Source organism: Numenius arquata, chromosome 16 (genome assembly GCF_964106895.1).
Source record: "Numenius arquata chromosome 16, bNumArq3.hap1.1, whole genome shotgun sequence".
Classification (NCBI taxonomy): Eukaryota; Metazoa; Chordata; class Aves; order Charadriiformes; family Scolopacidae; genus Numenius; species Numenius arquata.
In genome coordinates, this window is record NC_133591.1 from 6,222,232 (window position 1) to 6,248,867 (window position 26,636).

A 26,636-nucleotide genomic window follows, 5' to 3' on the forward strand; every position below is an offset into this window, starting at 1 on the left:
TTTCACGGAGGTATTTAAAATAAAACACAGCACCGCAGCCATTGGTGTAGGCTGTTGACGTTCGTTGAGTGTCCCCGGTGTCCCCAGGTCCCCCCGCAGCAATCAGGTCACATTCCAATCAGATCTGCTCACAGCTATTTCTTCCAGCTTTCTCCTCCGATCAGTAGGAGCTTCCTGGGCACGGGGAGAAAGGAGCTGTGAAACCACCCCCTCACCCCAGGGCAGGTCCCTTCATTCCTGGAACACCCACCCCTCAACTGGGTCAGACACCCACAGCTCCATCGCCGCACGCCCAAAACTGCTGATGGGCTCAATTTTTAATCGCTGCATGAATTCAGACGGCTCCGAGGGCCAAAAAACCCACACAAGGACAAGTGCTACTGTTTGTGTCCCCGGCAGCCAGGACACGCGTGGGCAGAGCCGGGCCACCCCCGCAGCAGGAGCCAAGCCATGGCACACCACCGGTGCTCCTGCAACGGGCTGCAGCATTCTCCAACCATCCAAACTTGCTCCTTATAGGCAACAAGGCACTAAAAGCATCTTCCACTCCTCTCTCCATCAAGATTAATTCAAATCCTGCTATCCCACCCTTCCAAGATCCCATCAGGTCTCAGGGAGGACAAGGATCAGCTGAAACCTCCGTTCCACCTCCCACCACATCCCCTTCCAAAGGGAAGTCACACCACCGCTCTTCTTGGGGACACTTTCGGTGTTCTGCTCCCCAGCACCCCATGGTCAGCTCCACACGAGCTCCTGCAACCAGCAACCTCCACTTCACCACACAGTTCTGCAGTGGAGACGTCCCTTTCCCCACTGTTTTTATATCATGTGGAAACCACCCCGTGACACTGTTTTCAGCTCATTCATACTCTTAGTATTTCCACTTAGTGCAAAGCTGGAATGAGAGCGCATTCCAAAGCTGTAAGGAAGCCAGCACATCTGAAATTACAAACTCTGCTTAATACGCTTAAGCTTTTAATAAAATGAAGTCTACCCCGTAACCAGATGATGAGACTCGTGCCAGCCCCAACACTCCCCAAGCCCCTGGTCCGAGGGCCGCAGAGCAGCAGTGACGTCCTACCCCGGCCCACCAGGCGGCCATGGGACAGCAGGAGATGGCTGCTGGCCCCGCATCAGTTGCAGAATCCCTTTTGCTGGCTGTTGCTCCCCAAACACCAAAACACCGGGGGCAGGACCTGGCAATTACTGGGCATTGCAGTATTATTAAAGCCTCCCAGCTCCAAAACAATGGCAGTTTCACATTACATATGGTGGCTTACACAACCGGAACAGCTGCGTAACATCTGCAGACTGGCACTGAACTTCAGCCAGGGCTCCGGCTTGTTACGAGTGCGCTTATACAACCTCGGGAAAACCACCGCGCAAGGATTAGCTGCACCTGCCAGGCACATGCAAGCCTTGCGTAAGGCCGTTTTGCAATACCTTTGTATGTGGAAGCTACATAATCAGAGTTTAATAGATAACTAGGCCTGGGCAGCAGCATAAATAGCTGTTCACATAACTTGAGACACAAACTTTTGTGGATGCAACAGCTTTATTGGAATGAACAAGTGCAGAGAAACTTTCACTTGGAGGCAAGCAGTAACTGGGCAGTTCAGTTACCCCCTCTCAGACGCAGCACAAGATGCAGGGTGGACTCCTTCTGGATATTGTAGTCTGACAAGGTGCGCCCATCTTCCAGCTGCTTGCCAGCAAAGATCAGCCTCTGCTGATCGGGTGGAATGCCCTCCTTGTCCTGGATCTTGGCCTTGACATTCTCAATGGTGTCACTGGGCTCAACCTCCAGAGTGATGGTCTTCCCTGTCAGGGTCTTCACAAAGATCTGCATGCCACCTCTCAGACGCAGCACCAAGTGCAGGGTGGATTCCTTCTGGATATTGTAGTCTGACAGGGTGCGCCCATCTTCCAGCTGCTTGCCAGCAAAGATCAGCCTCTGCTGATCGGGTGGAATGCCCTCCTTGTCCTGGATCTTGGCCTTGACATTCTCAATGGTGTCACTGGGCTCAACCTCCAGAGTGATGGTCTTCCCTGTCAGGGTCTTCACAAAAATCTGCATGCCACCTCTCAGACGCAGCACCAAGTGCAGGGTGGATTCCTTCTGGATGTTGTAGTCTGACAGGGTGCGCCCGTCTTCCAGCTGCTTGCCAGCAAAGATCAGCCTCTGCTGATCTGGAGGAATGCCCTCCTTGTCCTGGATCTTGGCTTTAACATTTTCAATGGTGTCACTGGGCTCAACCTCTAGGGTGATGGTTTTCCCTGTCAGGGTCTTCACGAAGATCTGCATTTTCTCTAGAAGGGGAAAAATCCCTGCACTTTAGTTACTTCTCCCATTCCCTCCCATGGGAAACCGCAGCGAGGCCAAGCAGCAGGAGCCCAACTCGCCCGAGACAGCTTTCCGGTCTGGGAGCGGCGCGTCCCCGCCGCACGCCCTGTGACGTCACAGTGGAGGGACCGCCCAGACCCCCGAAGAGGGGCGGGGCCACCCGCCCCGCTCCCCTTCCCGCCCAAGGCGCGCGCTCCCGCCCGCCACCATCTTGAGGGACCGCTGCGCCTGCGCGGCCGCCATTTTGCCGGTAGCCGCCCGCATCCCCTCTCCCGCCCATCTCCGCCGCCGGCTCGCCGTGCTGCCGCCAAGGGGGAGGGGAACGTCCCGGCCCTGCCCCCGCCCGCCATCTCCTCAGCCCGCCATCTCCTCAGCCGCCTCCCCTTCTCCCCTCGGCACACGCGCATCTCCCGCCCTCCCAGCACACATCTAAACCCCGCCGCCGCCACGACAAGCGGCTCTAACCCTCCGCCTTCCCCGCGGGGGCACGACGCACTCACCGCGGGGCTCCCAAGCCAAGCCGACAGCACAACGCTCCCCACAGTTTACGCAGCTGCAACTGCGCCACACATTCCCTTCCCGCCCCTTATAAAGACTCTTCCGCCCCGCCCCCGCGTCTCGGATCACTCCGCCAGGCACTATTTTCCCTACGGAGCGCTCCGCAGCTCTACTGTGCGGGCGGAAGGAAGCGAGGCCCGGCAACGCGGAGGAGTTAGTGCTTCGCGCGGTGCACGGCGCCGGATGGCGGGTAGGGGAGGGGCAGTGAGCGCCCAAAGAAACGCGGAGTAAAACCTGGCGTGGAGCCGTCGGAGCGGGGCCGGGGCCCGCAGAGGCCTGCGGTGCGTCAGCGAGCCGAGCTCGCTAGACTTCGGAGTCGCCCCCGTGGCTACAGATTCTTGTGAGAGCCTTAGGTTTTATTCAGAGATTTAAACCCCTACAAGTTGCACCCCTGTTTCAAAAGCGCCTCCTTGATTTTCTTCCCAGGGGCAGGGTGAGGGGGAGCTCTGGGCCTGAGGTTCCCTGTGGGGAGAAGGACCGTTGTTTTAGTCCAAAGGAAGACGCGTATTTCTATTTAAGAAGTCTCCAACGTGCTGGAGGGAGAGAAGTGGCAGGGGTGTGCGGCCTCCCCCACCCAGGACTGGGGCCAACCCGTGGGGACAGGCAGGGTGAAGCCTGCGGGCAGGGTTGTGCCAGGCCCTCGGTGCCACCACAGCCTGGGGAGCAAGGGAGAGGGAAAACACCTCTGTGTCCAGCCGTTGGGGCCTGAGGTTGGGGCAGCCCGGAGGGCAGGGACCACACCAGGGCAGGACAGCCTCCGGCCAGGGGACAGGGATCGGGCAGCCCAGAGAGGTGAAGTGAGGGACAAAGGAGGCACAATGGACAGAGACCTGAGCCCTGCAGTCTGTCTGCATGAGCTACAATCAGTGACTATATATATATATAAATAAACACATGAAGGGGAGTGTGCATCTGAGATATAATGGAGTTTATAACTCAGGACTAAGGCCTTGCCACTGGGGTAAAGTCTATCATAAATAGAAATAATAATGCTTATTTCTTATTCTGTTCTCGTAGAGCATCTTCTGGGAGATCTCTGTTGCACTCAGCTGGCTCCTGTGCCACCCCAGTCAAACTATACAGCAATCCAAGGACATAGCTGAGAACAGAACGGGGCTTTGTTTGCCAGATTCAGGAGATGCCGTTGGGTTCAATCCGCCAACACAATCCTTCGTTTGCCTGCACCCAAGGAAAACCGCTGCCTGCCAAGAGGACAGATAACACCCAGGGCTGCACACCAGTAGGAAGGGAGAGGAGGCCCAGCAACAGCTTTGTGATTGGTTTGAGGGAAACTGGCCTGCGTTTTCCTGACACATGGAGATTTTACAGGAGGGGGATGCTCTGGGGAGCTTCTCAACTGCTGGTGCGTTGAGTTTGTGTTAAAACCCAGCATTGCAATAGCAATAATAATCTAAAACGCCAGGGTCATTTAGCTGGGGAAAAAAAAACCAAACCCAACCCATAAAAGTCTTCTGCTTTCTTCTCAGGTTAGAATCGTGCTTGGTGGTGTATATTGTGTGCATCTGGAGTTGTATAAACATAAAGATTGGAATAGCCTTTCAGATTTAGGTCTTTCCTCACCTGAAAGTGAATAGGCATGCTAAGCTTATTCTTTCAGTTACAGAGTGAGCACTTGGGACTGGTCTGAAAATAGTCATAAAGGCACATGGCAATGTATTTCATTATAAGATGGAATTTTGTAATGGGAAGAAATTAAGATGATACAGTGCTGTTCATCTAATTAGGGTAAGCAGCCGACCACTGAGCATCCTGAGCGAGTTCATACCCCGTGTCCGAATCAAGCAGTGGAGCAGCACACTCCTAAAGGTTCCGATTTGTGTTATATTCTGATTGCAAGGCAGACATTAGGCTCTAATGCAATGGAGTCCTTAAATCCATCTGGCTGGTTTGCGGGAGAGCAGTGCTGTCCTGAGTGGGGAGGGGCTTTCTGAGAACAAAGCCGCTCCATGTTTCTCCAGCACCATCTGCTTGGCCACCCCTGGCTGTGATTTCAGGACAGGGTTGGTGAATGGTAGGACGTTGGTCCTAACAGACCATCACCTGTTGCACTGAGAAATACTCATTTCCTGTGCCAAAAAAGCCTGTCACTTCATAGCTATTATTACAAACTCTCTGGGGCAGGAACCGTCTCTTTCTTGTATTCACATGCGGGGTGTATTGACCGCAGAGGTACAGCTGCTCGGAGAGGTCCTGTGCTGGGAGCTATTTCCAACAGGGATCTTTGCACTCACTAGTGCTGTAGCCAAACATTTGGCTCAAAATAACAACTAGAAGTAACACCAGGAAAAAAATAGCACAAGGATCTTTTATACCACTCTGGCAGGAAATGTCATTTTACATGTGTCACTAGGCAGCTCTCCCTGCCAGAGAGAGCTGGATATGCCGTTGATAACTGAACAGTGCAGATAAAACAGCTAGTAACTGAACTGAACTGTAGATAAAAGCTGTTTCAAGCTCCACATGGGCTTTGGTCTCTCTGTGCCATACCTTTCAGCATCTGAAGAGTTCCCCTGGTGAGACACAACCGTGTGAGCCCAGCCAAGCTGAGGAGATCAAAGTAGGGAGCTTCTTTCCCAAGAGCTCCCCGGACCTGCGCCCAGCGAAGCCTGAGCATCCAGCCCATGAGCATCCAGCTGGAGAAGGGCAGCAGAGGCGAGGGGATGCCGCGGAGCCAGGAAAAACCTCCTGCACCATCGCAGCCAGGGAGTGCAGGCACCTGTGGCATCCTGGCCTTTTGTCTCTGGCGTGGGGATGCTGTGCAGAGAGCCCGAGAGTGGAGAGGGGGTAGAGAGGTTTGGACATAGCCAGCTCTGCTAGATTCTGGGGTGGTGAGGTGTCACACAGGCCAGCGTGACCTCTGCATTTCAGGGTTTGGTGCTTCCTTCCTCCTTTGGGGCTCCTTGGTGCCTGCGGGGCCGTAGTGTGGCAATTAAATACCCAGAGAGACATGAGAATCTTGTGTGTGTGCAAAGTCCTGAGGAGAACCAGATGATAAAAAAAAGCCGGGCAGGACATTCGCGGTGGTTTTCTGTTGTTTAACCCTGGATAAAATATATACCCAGTGGGTGGGAAAATAAGTGGAGATGCCGGGGATTGAACCCGGGACCTCATACATGCAAAGCATGCGCTCTACCGCTGAGCTACATCCCCCTCCCTGTCATCCGCGCCCTCCCTGGCGGCCAGGTGGGTACCAGGCGGCAGCAGTGCTCCCCTGCCTACCTTCCTCTTCCTCCTCCGTGGCCTGTGTGCGGGGAAGGGAGGGCAGAGCGGGGCCCTGGCGCGGGCAGCGCCCCGGGCAGCCCGGGGACGTGGCAGCCGTGTGGCTCCCAGGCCCGGGATGGAGCTGCCGGTGCTGTACGGCAGTGTTCAAATACGTCTTAGAAGTACAGGAACACTCCGGGTTTGCGCACACAAAAAGCGGGTTTTTTTAATCCTCCATCGGAAATCAGAAAAATCGTGACGGAAGGAAAAAAAATAACTTAAAACAAGAAAATGTATGTTACCTCCCCGTCGGGGAATCGAACCCCGGTCTCCCGCGTGACAGGCGGGGATACTCACCACTATACTAACGAGGACGGTTTGGGAAATAACCCCGGCGGCCCGGCCCATGCCCGAGCACCCGCCGCGGCACCCCATCGCCACCGCCGCCATCGCGGGAAGCCGTTTCTGTCGCAGGACCCCCACACGGCCCATGGTGACACCCCGCGGCAGCCGCCCCGCGCAGGAACCGGGGGCCCCGCTCGGCGGCAAAAAGACCCGTCGGCTGAACGAAAAAAAGGTTCTGCCGAAACCCGGGATCGAACCAGGGACCTTTAGATCTTCAGTCTAACGCTCTCCCAACTGAGCTATTTCGGCGGGCGACGGCCCCCACCCTGGCCGTGGATACGACCCCGCCCAGCGCACCCGTGGGTGCCGGTAGTCCCCGTCGATGCTCGCCCTCCCCACGCGGGGTTCACCCACGCGGTTCCTGGGGCGCTCGGGGGTTCCCCCCCACCCCCGCTTTCCAACCGGCGCAGGGTGGGGTGGGACCCCAGGGCCCTTGCTCAGAGGAGCACTGGGAAGGGCGGCGGACCCCCGTCGCACTCCCCGGTTTAAAAAACGCAGCGCTTCCCGCATCATTTCACCCCGCACACGCTGTCCGCCGCCGGGGGTGTGCGTGTGTCGCACACGGTGCCACCCCGCTGCACCGGTGCGTCACAAACCCCTCCGCAGGGGCCGCCCGGGAAAAATGGCAACCTGGGATAAAATGAACGCAGCCTCCCCGTCGGGGAATCGAACCCCGGTCTCCCGCGTGACAGGCGGGGATACTCACCACTATACTAACGAGGACAGGCACGAATGATTTTCTTCCTGCCCTGCAGAAGGACGCGGCCGCCCCGCAGCGCGTCCCGCCCCAGGTGGAGCCGCCCGCCCGCTCCGCACCGTTCCCGCCGCCAGCGCCGGTGCGGGGGAAGGTGCGGTGCCGTCCGGCCGCTGGTCCCGCCGGTGGTTGCTCTGTATGTGCCGCGCAATAAGCATTGTACAAGCAGGGGATGTAGCTCAGTGGTAGAGCGCATGCTTTGCATGTATGAGGCCCCGGGTTCAATCCCCGGCATCTCCACTTGTTTTCTTTCTCTCTCCCTTTCCCCCCCGGAAGGGTGAGTTTTTAGCCAAGCCCGTTGTTTTGCTTTTTCTTGTCATTTCCCGAAGGAGCCGTAATCTCAGTTTTGTAATTTGTAAATAAGTTCGATATTTTCCTTTTGTTTTCTTCCCTCCCATAAACGCAGAGCGGCTTCCAAACTTCTGCTGCAATCCTTGCTGGAGAAAAGCGCCCAGCCGAGAGCTCACAGCACCCTCCTGCCCACGGTTACTGCTCAACACCACCGCCTCGCAGCATTTATGTTAGAAACACACAGCTACAACAGGCCATTCTCCTTCTCGCTCGATAACGAAAGTTGTTGTTTCCACAGCATTAGGTATTTTTAGCGCTCCCTGGAGTCCCGGCCTGCAGCCCCAGCGCTGCGTGGAGCGGTGGGAAAAGGCCCCGCTCTGGGCCACGGTCACAGAATGGTATGGGGTTGGAAGGGACTTCTGGAGATCATCTAGTCCAACCCCCTGCCAAAGCAGGTCCACCCAGAGCAGGTTGCACGGGAACGTGTCCAGGCAGGTTTTGAATGTCTCCAGAGAAGGAGACTCCACCACCTCTCTGGGCAGCCTATTCCAGGGCTCTGCCACCCTCAAAGTAAAGAAGTTCCTCCTCATGCTTAGGTGGAACTTCTTATATTCAAGTTTGTGCCCATTTCCTCTTGTCCTATCCCTGGGCACCACTGAAAAAAGACCGGCCCCGTCCTCTTGACACCCTCCCTTTAAGTATTTATAAGCATTGATCAGATCCCCCCTCAGTCTTCTCTTCTCCAGGCTAAAAAGACCCAAGTCCCTCAGTCTCTCCTTGTAAAAGAGATGCTCCAAGCCCCTAATCATCTTCATAGCCCTCTGCTGTACCCTCTCCAGCAGTTCCCTGTCCTTCTTGAATTGGGGAGCCCAGAACTGGACACAGGACTCCAGATGGGGCCTCACCAGGGCAGAGCAGCGGGGGAGGATGACCTCTTTTGACCTGCTGGTCACACTCTTCCTGATGCACCCCAGGATGCCATTGGCCTTCTTGGCCACAAGGGCACATTGTCAGCTCATGGGTCACACAGGAGGAAGGGTCTTACAAGGGTCTAAAGCTCTGCTTATTGCAGCATCTCACATGGAAAACATTTCTCCCATCCAAACCAAGAACTATACATATTTATTATAGTCCATATGACTAATATAGTCCAAACAGAAATTTCAGTTAAAAAAACCAAGATGTAAAACACAATGGATAACATTATCCAAACATTAATATTACAAAGTACCAGACAAACAGCTGGTAGGGCTTCTGAGAACATGGAAGGCTTCCCAGAAAACCAGAACAACACCCAGTTCGCTTTCAAAAAGGTATGACTAACAGTTAGCAAGTCCATCCGTGTTATCTGATTTCCAAGGAAACCCAAGCTCTCAAGACATCTTGGAGAAGAGGAGTCCACCAAGAGAAGTCAGGTGCTTCATAGTGCTACTGGAGGCCACTTCTTGGCTAGATCCTCATGCATAGCTTCCGGGATCCACTGAGAATAGGCCGCCAGCAGATCTGGAATGGAAGAGAGGAGCGATTAGATGGCTACGGGAATCAGGGACTGAGTGATTTCGCTGGCAAGACGAGGCCCCGCAGCATCACCCTGCTCACAGGCTAAGAGCAAGAACCAGCTTCCCATCACCGGGACAGTGTTGGAGCTTGGGGACCTGCACACAGATATAAAAATATAAAGTATGGGAGAATTTCTGTGAAAGCCATCACTGCGTCACTTCGCTGCTGCTTCTATCAAGAACTCTCATAACCTGGTACCCCAACATTGAACAAAATCCGTTTTACCTGGAAACTTTTTTCCCCCCTCGGTATTCACTGACAGCACCATCATCATCTGATTTTTCAAAAGCCCAAACCAAACATTTTAACTGTAACTACAGGAAAAAATAACCTTAAAATACAAATAAATGTTGCTTTCTTAAGTACAGGGAGCTCCAGTTCTTCACAAGAACCAAACCACAGAGCACTACTGTTTCTGGTAATAAAACAGTAAATATTTGAAGCTTATAAAGTGACATCTTCCATTTTTAAATTATAATTCAATGGTGCTTGAGGTACAACAAAGTCTGCACTGATATGACTAATCATTAAGTAGAACACTTACATTTAGGATTTTTCTTCCATGCAGCCAGTAAAGCATCACGATTATCACAATTTTCTGCAACTAGAGCCTGCAGGAGGGATTCCGTCCTGGGCTGAAGTCTAAATCAGTCCAAAATAAAAGGGTGCAATAAAACAATGTTCATTAGCACAGTTTAGCAAAGTGTTCCAGCATTCAGCTCACCTTTCTGAGTTCATACTCTTAATATTTTTAAAAGTTTAAATATAGAATGTAGATATGTAAATATAGATGTAGAAAAACACAATCTCTGGATACAGAGACATGTCATTGGCTCAAGGAAGTTCACTAGAAGTAGTTTCTTGTCCCCCCCACCACTTTTTTTTGTCTGAAGTAGCAGCAGGTTGCTCTCGTTGCTGACGACGTGAGGTTGTGTGCTCTGCAGCTGCACAGCACACCGTAAAGCACAAATGAACCCACAGCCCCCACACTCAACTCAGAATTGACTAAAACAGGAAAGAACTTTGTAACTGTAGGACCCTCAGGTAACATCAGTCACTTTTAACAAAGTCTTTCAAAATCCTTGCACCTATCAACTCCATAAAAACTCTTTAGAAGACTTGGAGAAAACATATTGGTAAACAAAAGAGGACAGCGGGGGGACAGCAATAGCTGACAGTCCATGAGAAAACCATCATCTGTTGGGAACATGTTTTTGAAAAGAAATAAAGACAGTGAAACTGGCCAAACTGCAAAGAAAAGCAAGGAAAGTAGTAGTGCTCATCCAACAGTTTCTGACACATTGTGAGAAATTTAGTTGTATGAAGCAGCCCGCAGAGGTCAGTGTGACCAGCAGGTTGCCCGTGTCCCTCCACACTGCCCTTACGATTGCCCAATTCTCTTGAGACACGATTTTTCTTGGTAAGAAAACTCATTTTCCTCTCCCTGCAGCTACAGCCAAGATCACTATCTAGAACACCCTTGCCAGCATTGAATTTTTTTTAATTTAAAAGGAAGTTAAAAGCACTCGGTGGAGACAACAAACTTAAGCTTGTTTTTAACAACTTACTTGGACCACGTCTTCAGCATTATGAGGGGACTGGACAGCAGATACCGGCTGTAAGAACTCAACTTTTCAATGACCTGGAAGATTTGTTATAACGAGTATATAATGAACAAGTTAAATTAATTGTTCTGTGGAGACAACCACCAATGAACTTGGACTACTATATATTTCCATCCCATATCCTCTATTACCATCTCTCTCCCATCCACGTCTCCGTACCAGTCTTGTCCTGCCTGGCTTGCTAGATGACTCCTGTGTCTCAGAACGGACAAAGACATAGCTTTTTTTCCTTTGCAAAAACCTGACTTAAATTTGGAGGTCTCCTTCACCCAAATGCTGATTTTCCTGCTGTTTCGTATTTTAAAGATATTTTCCCCACCCCACCAACTGCAGCAAACTCCTCCAGTCACCAGCAAGTTATGAGGAACGGGCACACACAAAGGAGGAAGCCAAAAGGTTCATCTCCTCCAAAAACTGGGCTAAAAACTTATTGATTACATCAAGGAAGTAACACAGCTGGAACACACTCACCTTTCCTTCAAGCAGGAACCTGGCAAAGTATTTGTAGCGATCAATACCTTCTGGGTAATCAACTTCCACCGCAGGAAGCTGCCAGCTAACACGATCTGGAAAGAAAGATCACACCAAGTCTCTTAAAGGCACCAAGAGGAGGGTAAATTTTCAAGGGAGATGTGACAACACAGGAGCTAAAAACACTGGGGCGGATACTGCCACCACCCAGCCAGCCTCGCTCCTTAACAGGGGGAGCAGATGGGCATCAAACGCCCACAGCAATGGGAAGATGCTGACATTTAAATGCTCTTTGAACAGTCCAAGCTGAGTTAGACCTTTCTGCTCTGCTGACACTCTTGTTAAAAGCTGCGTTACAATAACTATAGAGCAGCTCTTGGACAAAACTATCAAGTGACGCTTTTCAAGACACTTACAAAAGACACTTGGTCTGTGACACCGAATTCGGCCTGTTTTGGGGCAGTAAGATGGAGGAGGATTTTCCAGAGGCTTCCCAAAGTGGCAGTACGGCGGCAACAGGGCAGGAATCCACTCAGGTTCGACTGCGGAGACACCTTTGGAAGGGAAAACACACACCTGAATGAGGGGTTGCTGCCACTCGCTAGCGCTCCCGTGAGTCAGGGGTCAGGATCGCATCTCCACAGATTTACTTCTATCTCACTTTTCAAGTCAAATGCACAGATCTACATTCTTTTTGTCAGAGACCAGCAATAAATCTAACAGGGCTGCTGCAGAGCAGCTATTTCAGGAGCTCAGTCCATTCTGCTAGAAAAGCAATAAACCAGGCCAATTTTCCCCCTGGTCCAGACCTAGAAAGCATAAGGATCCAAATCCCAGGAGGCACGAGCACAGAAAGGAGAGCACTCGGTCATCGCAGGAAGGGAAACATTCTGGAAAGGCATTTCTGAATTCCTCACCACACCTGCAGAACAAGTAGGGACCACAGCAGTCTCACCTTTCATATACATTTTTGTAGTCTCAACAATTTCTTGATACACCACAAACTCTGGGAGTTGTTTGAAGAGGACTGAGCTTGGATGGATGAATACTGGGTCGTCCAGGAGAGCAGTCTTTAAGAAAGCACAGAATATTGAAGCAGAGTAAGTAGAGTTACTGGCAATCCAATTTCTTGATTGCATCTAATTTCAGTCTCTCTCAGATGTACATTTATATGCTTTCCTTAAGTGATGGAGGTTTTTAATAACCCCGTAATTTTCTGTTTCACCTTCTCCGGAGACATCAAGCACTTTGCAAGATGGACTAATGTTACGTCTTAGCTCTTTTATAACAATACCTACATGAGGAGTGGGAAATTGCAACACTGGAAACTTAAATTTTATGGGGAGAAGTTGTAGAAAGCCAGCACACACAGCCCCAATACTGCATCCACTCAGAGGCCCAGGTTTTGCACTAGAGCATCTTTCTGCCACATAGGGAAGAGGAATTTGGTGAAATCAGGCTGTTTACCTTGTAGGCATTTTTCCACTTGTCATCCAGAAGCTCTTCTGCCTGAACCCTTCGGGCAACATGATCCCCCAGCCCTGCCAGCACAATCTGTCTCAAGTAAGTTACTTGAGCTTCTGTTGGGGGCTTCATCTTGGGATCAACATAGAGGCCAGCATCGGTGCAGACCGAGTTCACTGCATGGAAGAAAAAGGGAGTTAATACTCAATAGAAAGAAAAGGCTGCAACAAAAAGCCCAGCTGATTTGTCACCCCCCGAAAGAGAATAAACACGGCTATTCCTCTCAAACCCTGCTCACCTGCTGTTGTCAGCTGTCCCCTCAAGCGCCGGATTTCCAGCATGGCTTTGTATCGGAGCCCATTTTCTTCACAGAATTTACGGGTACACCCAGCATATTCACAGGCCCCCACTGCTCCTGGAAGGAAACAGCAAGTGGAGAAAACGACTTAGCTGATCAGTTCTCCTAATTAAACCAACTGTGGGACAGTACTGTCACAGTCAACACGTGCATATCACAGCCCCCGCTCGTCATTAGCGTGGGACGCTGGCAGACTGCCCAGGGAACAGCCTAGAAAACATACTGCTGGACTTAGTCCTACAGCATGAGGACGCCTTTGGCTGTATAAAGCTGAGAGCTGAGGGCGATGAGGGGAACAGAGTAGAAGTGAAGAGTACAGGGAAACCGCTGTCTGCAATACCTAACATCACCATGAGGTCTCCAAGCTTTTGCATCGGGCCCTGCCCAGCCCAGAGCTTCTGCATCTGTAAAAGCCTTGCTTTCTTCCCCTTCAGTTTTGCCGTCTCTTCCTCACTTATGGCTGGCCTAAAAGAAACACAAAAGAGCATAAATGAGCATTGTGGTTATGTGCACAGGGGCCTCAATGTAAGAGAGGCATCAGCTGTCACAAGGTGATGCATCCTGTAAATAGGATCCTCACTCACCTGTCAAACTCTTCAAAAAGCTCCCGGACGGTCATTGCAGACACGATGGTAATGGTGTATGGCAGGCAGTCGTGCTGCCTGCTCAATGCCAACATCTTCCCATAGCGGGGGGCAACAGGAAAAGTGGCCATTATCCTGCCCAGGGGACTAATAGGGCAACTCAGCTTTGCCGCCAGCTGCTGCTTCAGCCTGGGGGAGAGAGAGAAGAGTCATGTAATGTAGTAACTTCTGTATTATAACAAGTTTTTGGTTGTGGTTTTGGCAGCCCAATTAATTTGATGTGTTTTCTCAGATTTTGTTATGTGCTGGTCCCAAAGGCTGGGGGAAAGACTCCTCTTCCTCACACAGCTCCCACCTGCCCCGTGTGGTACATTCTTAGCAGTCTTTCCCTGCCCAAACACATCCAGGGCCAGGAAAACACACACAGGTGAACCCCAGACTGTTAAAATGCTGCCAGTCTCTGTACAAACGCACACCCTCGGATGCGAGGGCTGAGATGGAAAAGCAGGCAGGAGGACAGCAAAGCCCACCGCCTCCACAGTGGGAGCCGTGCAGCAGCGCGAGAGGAGGTTGTGGGGACCACAGACATTACCTTCCCGTCATAGGGGGTTCCTTCAAGGCACCCAGGGCTATCAGCAGCTCCTCAGCTGCTGCAAGTGCTTCTGCCGGAGGTGGTGTTGGGAATGGGAAGTTGATTACCTATGGACACCAAGAGAAAATACAGCTCAGTACATCACTGACACTGAAAAACAGAGTCTGAACACAGTGAGAAGTCCTGGAAGGGAGTGAAACCCTCCCCTCTGGTTACATATGCCAAAGAAAAACATTTAGGACGTTTGCCAGGAGCGAGAGGAAAGGACATATAATAGGAGGAAACGCCTAGAACAAAAACATTAGGAAACAGGAATACCAGCGTCACCCTTAGCTGCCACTGACTCCAGGCACCGCCTAGGGCAGGCCGCTTGAAGGTCTGACTTCACATATTGTGCTTTCTGAAAGTGCTCCAGTATCTCCAAAATACTACCCCTGTTTGGACAGAGGTTTTTTCACTACTAAGAATATAAGAAAGCTCTTATTACCTGAACAAACATGTCTGTTAGGGCCTGGTGAAATTTATAGCAGCTTCTGCAATTTGCAGAACCAAAATCAAGTCCCAGGATACTGATTTTTAACACCAGGCACAGCCTCAACCAATGATGATAAAAGACAATTGTTATTTGTTTCTGGCTCGTAGGGGCAGCCACTTCAATGAGCGCTGTAGTACAAAGCAAATTTCCACCTCACCTTTTCTATATTTAATGCCTTCATTTGCAGAATCAAGTCTTCTACTGGTCTCTTTGTTATCTCTGGAGCAGAAAATTTCTCAAAGTCCATGAAGACTGCTGAAGAGTATAACCTAGAGGACCACAAGTGCTGCTTAGAGACTTAAAAGAAATCTTAACTCAAAAGATATGCATGAAAACTTGGCAAGAAATTTTTATAAAGGCAGCTGTGGGTACTATTTACGTAACCATGTAATTATTTACATGGCTGGGGCATACCGCCTTATTCAGAAAAACTTGGCTTGGCTTGGAGTGGAATCCATGCTAACCTGGCCGCCAAAGTAAGGGTTTTCAGCAAGAGAAAGGCCCCTGAGAAGCCAAACTGTCAAATCACCAGTGACAGATCATGTCAGTCACATAGACGGCACCTCTATTTGAATGAAGAGCAGACAAAACCAGAGTGTTTCAAGCAGCACTAGGTCTTTGTGAAAGGGGCAGAAGGATGAGGGAAGGTGTCAAATTCACACTGACACCCATTGGGCTTTTTTGTTTCTCCTCCTAATGCTCTCCGGGGCACGTAGCTAACCTGTAGCAGTGCCCTGGTTCCGTCCGGCCAGCCCGGCCTGCCCGCTGGTTAGCTGAAGCTTGAGATATCCAGGTGACTCTGAAAGACGAAACCCCAGTAATTTTGTCATAGAAACGTTTCTTGACCTTTCCACAGTCAACCACGTATTTGATGCCTGGGATAGTCAGTGATGTCTCAGCCACGTTGGTGGCTACAACGCAGAGTCTCGTGCCAGGAGGAGGAGCACTGAATACCTGCAAGAAACAGATGGTCATGTGAAATGCACTGCCAGCAACAAAAAAGACAGGCGGTCAACTTGGATAGGTTGCAGGTGAAACTTAACCAAAGACTTAAGCCCTGAAGCTCTCTGTCCAGCTCAGCTGATCCCTCAGAAACATCCACATGGGCTCCAGGTGGAGCAGACACCAGTGTTAAGTCATATTTAGACACACTGCTGCCACCTCCAATTCCAAGAGGGAACGCAAGAATTTGTACAAACTGCCTGTTGGCAGCGGGATCCTGATGTGCCCCAGGGCCATGACTAATTTTAACGTGCTGCAGGACCATCCCTTTTCATCTCCCAACCTGCTGAGCTGGCTTATTAGGGAGACCCCAGTCCAAGCAAGGCCTTCTCTGATGCCATCCCAACTCACCCGTTGGGCCACTGATGGATAGTCTGAGATGGAAATTTTAACTCACAAAGCACGTATGAGTTTTGACAATGATCACACACATCTATAAGGATGATTGACTCATTGTGACAATAAATCCTTTACCTTTGCTTGTTTCTCTGGCGCTAGCAAAGAATAGAGTGGGAGCACATAGAGTGGAAGGGAGGAATCAGATTTCTCATCTGTGAAGGAAGAGATATTGTTAAATACACCGTCAGTCAATTTCCAGGCTTAGTCCCAGAAATGTCTTCACAAACACCACCTCATTTAAAACCAGTAAAGTATTTGGTAGAAAGCTGAAGCTGGAAAATCTTAATAGCTTTTCCATGACACAGGACTGCTGTGCTATCACACCAGTTTAGCAAAGGACAACTGGCTTATGACGTACGTTTGACAGTTGATAGGGAATTTTTATTTCATAAGTGACAAACCTTCTTCTGAGTCTCCATCTCCCAAATCCAGGTCAAGATCAGATCCTGCCATATCATCATCTGTTTCAGCATCTCTGTCTTCATCTCCTTCGTCCACTGGTACAACAGAGTAACTGTCCAGATCAATTTTGGGGAGTGTCTGAGAAAGACAGGAAAGATGAGCACAGAGCATTAAGGGGGGACACAAACGGCACTTTTTATTGCTTTGAAAGCAAAGCTGAGCACTAATTCCAAACATCTGTTGACCTGAAGGTGACAGAGGGATTGAGAGATTTCATTTGTATTTCAAGGCTGAGGTTCAGCGTTTGGTAACTGTGACAGTCAGAGGGGAATAATACAACTATTCTAAGGAGCATTTTGTGCCGAGCCAAGCTTATTCACTTGAAGCATAGTGCGAAAGGGTAAAATTTCATTAATTCAGGTCCTTTTGGCTACCAGGATCCAACGTCAGCAGACAGTATATCTATAACATCAAGATCTCCTGCTAACAGAGTGCACGTAGGACTTGGGCAGAAGCCAAATGCAACCCTTCGTCATGGATACATCAGTCCTAATTTTGGGTAACAAATGTCGAGATGAGGAGCAGCCCTGGAGCCAGCGAGTCTGGAACTCCTTCCATTAAAGTTTTAATGGTCAGTACTTAACTGAAATCAATCTCCTGCTCATTATAGCCAGGGACACACTTTAGCACTCTGCTGCTCATAATGCAGCAGTATCAGCGCAGGTAGTACTAGTGGATTTCCTGAAGGGATGTAAGTGGGCTGCAAGGCTTCATGCAAGTCTAGAAGAGCCTGGTGAGGAACACAGCTACACAGGAGTGCTGTTTTACAGGGAGGTACCTGCTCCTTCCTGTCTCTTGGAGGAATTCTAGCCATCACACATTACCATAACTTTTTTCCGCTTCCTCGACTTCTTAAATTTTCTGATTTCTTCCACTGATTCTTCTTTGTCATCGTCTCCTACAAAAACAGCCAGTGGAACTGCTGTTAGCCAAGCACACTTTCCTCTTGGAAAAGGTAGTGGGGCAAGTCTGGTCCCACTCCCGTCTTTTTGGAGATTCAAAAAGTGTCACAGGATGAAAGAAGCAAATAGGCACATTGAAGGCAGAGGGGACAGGGATGACAGACATGTTTAACGTTATCGATTCATTTGGGAACCACACAGAGGATCAACAGCAGCACACGCAGGAACTGTGTGCCTTGAGCTTCAGGAGACAATTAGCCGAGCTATATTTGAATTTGACTGTCTAACTTTCTACAGTCATCTTGGGAAATTCCACTATCCTAAAAACAGTTTCCAACAAGCTGCAGCATTTCCACTTTAACTCACGACCAACAGAGTAAGTGAAGAAATGCAATGAATGCTGAGGAACTGCAAGGCATCATACGCATAAACTTTTTCCCCAAACTCAAACCAGCACAAACTTAACAATCAGTCATCAAAACCATCCACACCGAGCCCTTTCCCCAACCCTTCTTTTTGGGTTTTTTTTGCATTTTGTTTTACATAAAAGCTCTTATTTTTCCGGTGCAAAGCAAGCCCATTTCCCAGTGAGACAAATTCAAAGTTTAACAGTCCTTTACTCTGTAGCGTTACCTGCAGTGTTGTTTTTTTGGAACGGAAAGGCCTTCCTTAGCCTTCTACAGAGAGAGTGAACTTCTGCCTGGCCTGTTAAAAACACCAAAATCCCACCTGCAAGAGAAGAAATCACTCTCAAGCTCAGCATACGTATTTCACCTTGGAAAGCTTCAGATCTCATTTTTGATAAAAGACAGGTCGAATATACTGTGAAGTAACATGAAAGAACAGGGTGTTTGGCTGCAGCTGTCTTCTACTACTCCCTCGAGAAACATGCTAATGTAACTATGATTTAATCAAAGGTTAATTTTCACAAGAAAAACCTTTTAAGTAAAAGCACAAAACACATCATTGCAGTCTCATGTCCAACTCAGAAAAAAACTCATCCCAAAACAAAACAAAACAAACCAACAAAAACCTCCCCCCCAAAAAAAAACCAACCCAGAAAACTTTAGACATGTTAAGTGTAAAGAATTTGAGAGGTTCTCGGCAGTGACCTTACCTGCGGGCAACATTCGATGGATTTTACACACCTTTCTGAAGCACTCCCCACTGTAGTCATCTAGGGGGGTTTTCTTGTTAAAATGAATGGTTACAGGGAATTGCCTTGCGTCTACCTAGAGAGGAAATACAAAATGGGATTTGTTCGTTGCTGTAACCCCAGCACCATCACGGCAGCTTTCACCGGAGGACTAGAAAAGCTCACCCGGTATTTCTGTTCAGGTCTTTTTTTTGGTAACCTACGACCAAAACACCAGACCCACAGAAATTATCAGAGTTGTCTATCCCAAACACCACAAAATCAAGCTAGAAACCAAAACTTTTCTCTCTTTCAGATTATCAACTCGGATTGAGGCTTTCTAGTTCTCCTGAACTGTAACTTACATTTTTTTCAAGACAATCAGATTCTGCCGGGGCAGTTTTCTGATAAAAGCGGAAAGAAAAACACCAAGTCCCGAAAGACACAATAGTCTAAACAAAATAGCTATTTTTAAATTGATATCTGAAGGATTTCAGCACCGGCTGGAAAGATTAGAGTGCCCGTATTTTTTAATTAATTTTAAAAAGGAAACCCTCACTGTATTTCAGCCGTTACATCTGACGCAGATCCAGGGAGGAGAACGATACCTGAATAATGGGAGGTGTAACAGAAAACAGTCTCTTGTTTTCGGTGAAATCTTCAACGCGAAGGGTGGCCGACATGACGATGAGCTTGAGGGGCAGCCCCTTCTGCAGGGACACAAACATGTTATCTGTGCCTGAAAGCACACGGCAGGTAAAGCTACGCAGCGCACAAACCCAGAGCTGCTGGCAGGGCTGGATACAAACTTCTGCACCAAAGCACTCAAAATCGAAGACAACGAAAGCACCACGTCAAGTGACAGAGGATGCGCACAGCTTCAAACACAATGTATTTTAAAATACACAAAAACCCACACTGGCAATCCTGATGCCGACAGTGACCTCCCTCTAAACCACTGTGCTCTCTGTCCATCCCTAAGTCACACAAATCCAGGCACCAAGCAGTCACGAGCCCCCAGCACCCGTTGGGACCAAACCCTTCACGACGTCAGCCCCGAAACCTCTCCTCCCAAGCGCTGCTGGTGGCAGCTTATTCAACTGCAAAAGTAAGCAGCTTGCTTTCTTGGCATCTGCTAGTTTTAATCATTTACACTTCTCATGGCACTGTAAGTCGAAATTATTTAAATATTGACTGAAAAATTATCTGTTGGTACTGGTATGTACTATTTTTCCCCTTTTTGTAGGCTCTGTGCTTCTTCAATCGTATGGAAAGACAAACGCGGTCTCTGAGCGTTATTTCATGGTTTCCATCAGATTTCCATTGACTTCCATGTCACACAGTCCCTCCTCCACAGAGCCTCTTCATGTTTAACAACCCCCTCTCCAGCACACCTGCATCTAACACAGAAACACGGCTTCTTACCTTCGCACGAAGAGGCACGATGCGAGACAAGAGGCCTATCAGGATATCCGTGTACATACTCCTTTCATGGGCTTCATCAATAATAATGACTTTGTACTTGGAAAGCAGAAAGTCCTGAGAAGAGAGATCGGTTTCATCACATGAAGCCTCACTCCAGGCCATCTTCAAGTCCAGACAACCTACAGCCACACAAACACTGACCATCCCCCATCTTCATGGCTGCCATCTCTCCCACATATTTGAGAGGAGTTTAACATGTTTACCCTATACAAAGCAGCCTAATTCCCAAGATTCTCTTCCTTGCTCTCATTTTACACAGCAAGATTTAGGGACTTGGGTGGGAATGTAAAAGGTCGAGATGAGATACATCTCTGGTGCTGAAAGGGATTTTGCTTTGAGAGGTTGGTGATAATCCAGGGAAAGCAACTGTCCTCTCATCCTAGCTAGACAAGGGACTTTCTTTTTTATAACACCGAGGACACCAACTTACCTTCTGAATTTCCTTCAGCAGCACACCATCCGTCATGAACTTGATTTGTGTTTCATCTGAAACGTTGCCTTCATATCGGATTTGATATGAAACCACTCTGTGAGAAGATACCAGGGTAGCCACAAGAAAAAGCATGGAGAGAAACAGAAAATTCACATTCAGACCAGGAGGCAGCCTTTATCCTTACTAAATTAAGACTTGACGCCAAGACAAGATAAAAAGAACATCATCAGCTCCCCAGAGCCGAGAACACACCAAACTCTAGAAGCTGAGATACACACCAATGTCGTCTCAAATTATTTCACTGTTATGGGACGCTTCCTCAGCTGGAGACAAACCAGAGCCACTACCCCCACACCATCTCCACAAAGCTCTCTCTAAAAAGTAACTTACAACCATTAGTAGTACTAAATCTGCATGTGCTGCTTCTGTTTTTACAGACAACCCCACAGAGATGTTTATAAGTAACTTGCCCAGTTCTTCACCAGAGACAGAAAGAACAGGCAACATATAAATCTCCATTTCATTCTATCACGTACAAGGAGCATCTCAGCCTTATACTCCCAGCAAGGTCTCAGCTTTTTTTCCTCCTCACCTGTGCGACAAGTTCATTTCCTTAGCGACTCGCTGGGACATGGACACTGCAGCCACACGCCGAGGCTCAGTGATCCCAATAGCACCATCCGGACTAAAGGGGTGAAGGGAAGAAAAAGAGGGGTTGTATGGCTGTTTGTTTTAAAGCCAGAAAAACTTAAGAGAGATGATACCAGGATTTCTGCACAATGGTTCTAAATTAAGTAACATCACTCACACAGTATCACTTTTAGTTATAGTTGGAAGGAAAAGCCAGAAAGGAATCTTTGGGATAACCTTTCTATTATACATGTTTTGATCTGAAGGTACATGTATCACAGGCATTTTTTCCTCAAATGTTGTCTCTGTAATTCCAGCTCACTGAACTCCAGGTCCCCATTGCCAGAGGGATGTCCAGGGGTCCATTTCAGAAGAAACTCGGGCAGGGCAGCAGTAGCACAGAAGCTGGATGCCCCGATACAGCTTGTCAGAAGCATCTTATGAGGTACCCAAGCTTATAAATGCTACCGATAGCATCAGTTGAGCCACAGCTATTTTCAAAGGTGTTCTTAAGAAAAACGCACGTTTTCTTGCAAAGGTAAAAACAAACCTCTGTAAACAGAGATGGGCAGGCAATAAAGCTCCTCTGTGGAAAACAAGCCAGCGGCCTTGAAGAAAACTTTTACCTTGAAGGTTTCAAAAGATTGCTTATGTGGAGAGACTTTTACAAGTCACAACCTTATTCCCTTCAGATTTTTTAAAAGCCCATTCAACATGGCTGCTACCACTGCACAGAAAAGACCAGGTTCAGTTCAGTCATATCAGAAGAAAAGAAACAAAACCAGAGCGACTCGGCACCAATTCTTCTAATTACATTTGCTGCAAATAAAAGACGACTCCTACCTGGCATAGCCAGCTTCATAGAGAAACTGCGGTACTTGTGTGGTTTTACCGCTTCCCGTCTCTCCACATATGATGACAATGGGATTCTCGCTAATGGCTTCCATGATTACTTGCTCTTCAGCAAGGATTGGAAGCTTTAGTCTTGCTTCCTAAATAATAGAAAACACACATTTTAGTTGCACTGTTTTGTCTTTCAGTCCCTTTTTGTTTTCCCCAGGATTGACGACTGTTACCTTCCTCAGAGTATAAAACCCACACAAAGGAATTTGCCAAGCTTTGTGGCTCGAAAAGCTCTAAACCAGCTAATAGTATCACACTAGCTTGTCCAAGAACTAGAGTCATCACAGCAGCTTCCCAGAACTCCGCTGGCAAGCCCTGCACTTTGATTTGTGAAACTTCAGAGTCCCTGGAGTTTATTAATATAGCGCTTCAAGCAAAAACTCATTTCACAACTCTGTCTTGTCTGTTCAGACACAAGCAGAGCTTTTCCCATTTCTACAGAATGCCCTACCTACAGCCAATGGGATAAAACTGCCCAGCCCAACATACAGTATAATGGAGAGCTGAAAGCGACTTCACAAGATTTTCCAGCAAAGAACAACAAAAGACTACTAATAAATTCTATATTTGAAACTAGAGACAAATGCTTTTATCCTAAAACAAAACTAGTGTTCCTTCTGCTAGATCAGATAGGCTTAAAGCTCAGAAATGTCTGGGTACAACTTGCCAGGACAAAGACCCCAAGTGCACTCTGCCACCATGCAGCGTGAGCCAGAGACAGGAGGTAACACTGGTGTCTGCAGGGACCTGATTTGATGGAAGGTGCCATAATCTCCAACCCCCTCAATAAGCACTTGACTGTTCACAGAGCCCACCTCAATCTCAGGAGACCTGTCCACTGGAATGAAGACCGCAGGTTTGCAAGGAGGTTTGGTGGAGGCTGCCTGGCAAATGGGTGCAGAAGGGCCAGCCGCTGTCTTCTTCATGCCTTCCTCTGGCTTGTCAGCAGGGTTCAAATCACTGCCTGAGGACTTCTCAAGTTCTTGTTTCTTCTCTTCCTGCTCCTCCTCGGAGCTATTGGGTTCTTCCTCAGGCTCTGGTTCAGAATCTGTGCTGTGTCTTCTCTTATTCGCACCACTGATGCTCCTGATCTTTTCAGGGACGGCAGTCCCTGGCTCCTGTACCACCCTAGAACAAAATATCAAGAAGTGAACTATGCTTTAGTCAATGTTCTCCAGGACCTCAAACCAGACAGGTCTTCCACACAAACAAGAAAAGTTGCATCACCAGAAGTCACTGCCCAAGCCTGAACCCAGGTTTTTCTCAAACAGGGAAAACCTCCACACCTTGGGTGGAGTGCAGCAACAGAAGAGGTTACCAGAGAGGTTCACCCAGTTCTCCGAGGATCTCCAGTCTTGGAGGTTTTCAGGACTCTGCTAGGTAAACCTCGGCTGCCCCAACGGCTGGATGGATTCATGTCTAAGCACACTCTATGCTGCTACTTATTCAGTTCTTCAGAAGACATCTTTGTAGTTTAATTTATTTCAACTTCTGCCAAAATGCAGCTCATGATAAATCCAGTAACTACAGGCCGCATCAGTCTTGTTTTTTGTCCAATACAAGAAAGTAAATGTTTACTCCACCAATTACATAGTTTAGCATAATTGTAAGAATATGCATATATAACTGTGACCCACTTTGTCTCTTATGAAAGGAAAGACCAATTATTTTAACTAACATCCTCTCCTCAGGAAAACAAGAAAATAACTATTATGTTATTGGATAAAAAAAGAAAATTATTTAACTCCACCCATTCCAGAGGACCTGTGCACAGTAAGAAGAAAAAAAATAACCAAGCAAAACCAGGTAAGAAGATTGCTAAGTTTTCAACCACAGTGATATACCAGAATGATTCTTTCCAAATAACACTTTACCTTTTAGTCTGGTACATGCGCTCCCCAGTACCCAGTTTGGAAGTTGTGTACAGAAGTTTCATTTCTGCCTCAGAAGCCTGGACCTCATTCAGCTTGCTCAGCCACTCGGCTCGCTATTTGGGAACAACAACCAAAACCAGTGCTTATTTTCACCAGGAAATAATTTCATTTCAAGATTTGTGCTTGAGTTTTAAAGGGTGTGTGCTCTGTCTGGCACATCTTGCTGTGAAGCTGCAAAGACGTTCCTGCTGCTCCACGGTCAGTCCTCCCCGAAGAAGATTTCAGCCCCGCGCCAGAGCAAAAATAGAAACGTGGACTTGACCCTTCATCGCTGCAGTGAAAAGCTCAGCTTCATCCTTCATACAACAGCAAAGAAAACGGATTTGAACTAAAATGCTGGAGTGAGGGCCAGAGCAATGGAAGCCTCCTCTCAACCCCCTCACGTGGGACACAGCGCTGGCAGGAGGTCAGAAAGCAGCAGTTTCAAACTACCTCCAAAACCAGAGTTTGTTTGTCAAAACTGTCATTCAGACACTAACACAGAAGAGGAATTTTGCCTGGAAAGCTTTTACAGAGACAGAAAAGCTGCCTGTGCATACAGAAAATATATCAGAGCTTGAAATAAATATTTCAGAAGCACCGGCAGCATCAAGCTTGGCCTTCTACAGCAGGACAAAGCTTCTCATCCAACCTGCTTTTAAAATATCAAGTCATTTACTCTGCTAGTGATGTACTTCACGACACACACCTATTTGGTCAGGGTCAAAGAGAGAATGGGAACCAGGACCCAGAAACAAGGCATTCCAACATCTGATCCGTGGAGAGGATCCGTGGAAGGCTTTTCCCCACAAGTTACGCTCAGGAGTCCATGGGCAACAGCACATTTCTGCCAAAACACCCAGAAAAGGGATGGTTCGTGCTGTTTTAACTTAAACTTCAGCACTGGCACATCCTTGAGATGCCACGGACAGGTCACATCCCAAAAACCGCTGACTCTGCAGAGCGGCCACCCCTCTGCGGGTTTTTCACACCAACAATGCAGCTGTGTCACCAATCAGGGACTGCCAGTGTCACAGCATGAGGGAAGCCTCTACAGCTGCTTATTAACCTTAACTGTTAACTTTTTCCATACACTGGTATTAACTTTATCATTTTAACCAAACTGACAAATCTGGAGTTACCAGCGAGCAGCAACGTACCTGTTTTTTCTTTTCCTTCTGCTCTAAAACTTTCTGCAGATTTTTCTTCTGTTTCTTGCTCAGGGGTTTCTTCTGCTGTTGCACAACAGGAACTACTTTTTTCTTCTTCTCTCTTTTCGCTGGCAGGACCAGGGCGTTACTGCCATCGATCCCCTTCAGCGTTGCTTCATCTGAAAGCATTTGTTTGGTTATTCCCCGGTGCCAGGGGGATTATTTTCGGCACGCTGCTTAACGGGCTTATTGCAAACCATACTAGATTTAGCTGCTTTAAGCAAACACAACCCTCACCCCCAGCCAAAAAAAAGAGCCCTGCATCAGCAGCAGCAGCAAGGGCAAAGGACCGTGAAAGTGGGGATTCAATAACCCTGTGCTTCCTAAGGCCCTGAGGGCAATTTTCCTTGACTTACGCAACAAGGCTATGAAATCTGGGCCTTTTTATTGCATTTCCGCGGGTGAAGGGGGCAGCCCAGGACACTGTGCCCTGGGGGGACCCTGCTGGCGGCCGCCTCCCCCAGGCAGGACTTGGGTTTAATGCTAAAAATCCCTATTAGTGGAGCCCGAGTAATAAAAACAGCACAATGAAGGTGTACTTTTTTAAAAGTAACACTTGAGAACGCAAAGGTTAAGCATAGAAACGTTAAGCATCAAAATATTTTTAGTAGTTGCTTTAATAGCGCTATTAACACAAGGCCTCCCATGGAAGCACACAGAGCTATAGTAAAGGCACGACAATAATCTCAGCAGCTCCGCGGTCACAGTAGCAACGTTAAGGGCCCCGGGTCGCGGTAACGAACACGGCACCGAGGAGAACCGGCCCGGGTCCCGCCGCACCTCCCAGCTCCAGCGGCAGCTCCAACGGCGGGGCGGCGGGCGGTGGCTGCGCCGTGCCCTGCGGCAGCCGGGCCTTCCAGTTGTGCCGGCGGCGCGCCCGACCCATGGCGGCGGCACCGGGAACGGGTCCGGGAACGGGACCAGCCACACGTGCCGCTCCCTGCGGCCGCCACTTCCGGGGGGAGAGTACGCGGTCTCGCGAGAAGGGGGCGGAGCAGGCCATGCGCAGGCGCGGAGCGGCGGGTGGGCGGAACCCCCGAGGGGCGGGGCGGGGCGGGGCCGGCCACGCCCCGAGCGCGGGAACCGCCCGACAAAGGCAAGGGACTCCTGGGTGGAAAGTTTCAGTAAACATTTATTTGAAGCTTTGTCACAATAACCACAGCCGATTGGTGAAATCCGTCTACAAACACCCAGCTACGTCGTACAGTGATGGGGGTAAGTCATAAATAAAGGCAGGTGTAGCTCCGTAAAAAATAAGCCTGATATATTTGTAACTACTTAACGATATTATCAGTAGAATCTAGTATTTCCCTATGGATCATATATGTCTAAAGTATACACACACCATCTCTTCAGACCAAAGTTATATTTTTTTTTTTACAAGAACACCGTTGTACA

The 26,636-nt window shown here is 48.7% G+C and overlaps 2 protein-coding genes and 5 non-coding genes across 8 annotated transcripts; 1 reads left to right on the top strand and 6 right to left on the bottom strand.

The window, feature by feature from the left end:
* Nucleotides 1-1,460: 1,460 nt before the first annotated feature.
* On the bottom strand, nt 1,461-3,043 carry LOC141472688 (polyubiquitin-B). 2 transcript variants are annotated; one of them, XM_074159870.1, is made up of 2 exons: nt 2,845-3,043; nt 1,461-2,310 (listed from the first exon to the last, which is right to left on the bottom strand). In XM_074159870.1, the coding sequence occupies exon 2, from the start codon at nt 2,303-2,305 to the stop codon at nt 1,616-1,618; it is 690 nt and encodes a 229-aa protein (XP_074015971.1). In that variant the 5' UTR covers nt 2,306-2,310; nt 2,845-3,043; the 3' UTR covers nt 1,461-1,615. The 2 variants fall into 2 exon arrangements, with proteins under 2 accessions (XP_074015971.1, XP_074015972.1); XM_074159871.1 differs by having other exon boundaries at nt 1,541-2,299; nt 2,845-2,907.
* A 2,958-nt stretch (nt 3,044-6,001) lies between these two features.
* On the bottom strand, nt 6,002-6,073 carry TRNAA-UGC (transfer RNA alanine (anticodon UGC)). Its single transcript has one exon. It is a non-coding gene; the product is annotated as a tRNA-Ala (tRNA).
* A 353-nt stretch (nt 6,074-6,426) lies between these two features.
* TRNAD-GUC (transfer RNA aspartic acid (anticodon GUC)) lies at nt 6,427-6,498 on the bottom strand. The gene has a single exon. It is a non-coding gene; the product is annotated as a tRNA-Asp (tRNA).
* Nucleotides 6,499-6,705: 207 nt separating this feature from the next.
* TRNAF-GAA (transfer RNA phenylalanine (anticodon GAA)) lies at nt 6,706-6,778 on the bottom strand. The gene has a single exon. It is a non-coding gene; the product is annotated as a tRNA-Phe (tRNA).
* Nucleotides 6,779-7,180: 402 nt separating this feature from the next.
* TRNAD-GUC (transfer RNA aspartic acid (anticodon GUC)) lies at nt 7,181-7,252 on the bottom strand. The gene has a single exon. It is a non-coding gene; the product is annotated as a tRNA-Asp (tRNA).
* A 199-nt stretch (nt 7,253-7,451) lies between these two features.
* Nucleotides 7,452-7,523, top strand: TRNAA-UGC (transfer RNA alanine (anticodon UGC)). The gene has a single exon. It is a non-coding gene; the product is annotated as a tRNA-Ala (tRNA).
* Nucleotides 7,524-8,669: 1,146 nt separating this feature from the next.
* Nucleotides 8,670-26,124, bottom strand: DHX37 (DEAH-box helicase 37). The gene is made up of 28 exons (XM_074159576.1): nt 26,019-26,124; nt 25,188-25,357; nt 23,989-24,101; nt 22,930-23,242; nt 22,055-22,203; nt 21,174-21,266; nt 20,579-20,675; nt 20,089-20,202; nt 19,272-19,373; nt 18,646-18,760; nt 18,162-18,257; nt 17,606-17,611; nt 17,451-17,521; nt 16,566-16,704; nt 16,240-16,316; nt 15,485-15,717; nt 14,921-15,032; nt 14,229-14,335; nt 13,637-13,825; nt 13,393-13,517; nt 12,993-13,109; nt 12,698-12,870; nt 12,186-12,300; nt 11,647-11,784; nt 11,231-11,325; nt 10,703-10,776; nt 9,679-9,776; nt 8,670-9,077 (listed from the first exon to the last, which is right to left on the bottom strand). The coding sequence occupies exons 1-28, from the start codon at nt 26,122-26,124 to the stop codon at nt 8,995-8,997; spliced, it is 3,420 nt and encodes a 1,139-aa protein (XP_074015677.1). The 3' UTR covers nt 8,670-8,994.
* Between the last annotated feature and the right edge of the window lie 512 nt (nt 26,125-26,636).

Bases quoted from the DNA above. Each gene is read 5' to 3' on its own strand.
- DHX37 (XM_074159576.1), bottom strand. From the start codon at position 26,124: ATGGGTCGGGCGCGCCGCCGGCACAACTGGAAGGCCCGGCTGCCGCAG. The intron at 25,358-26,018 runs GTGCGGCGGGAC...AAATGCTTTCAG, and splicing joins GCTGCCGCTGGAGCTGGGAG to ATGAAGCAACGCTGAAGGGG. The intron at 16,317-16,565 runs GTTTGTCACTTA...CTTCCTTCACAG, and splicing joins AGATGGAGACTCAGAAGAAG to ATGAGAAATCTGATTCCTCC.
- LOC141472688 (XM_074159870.1), bottom strand. From the start codon at position 2,305: ATGCAGATCTTCGTGAAGACCCTGACAGGGAAAACCATCACCCTAGAG.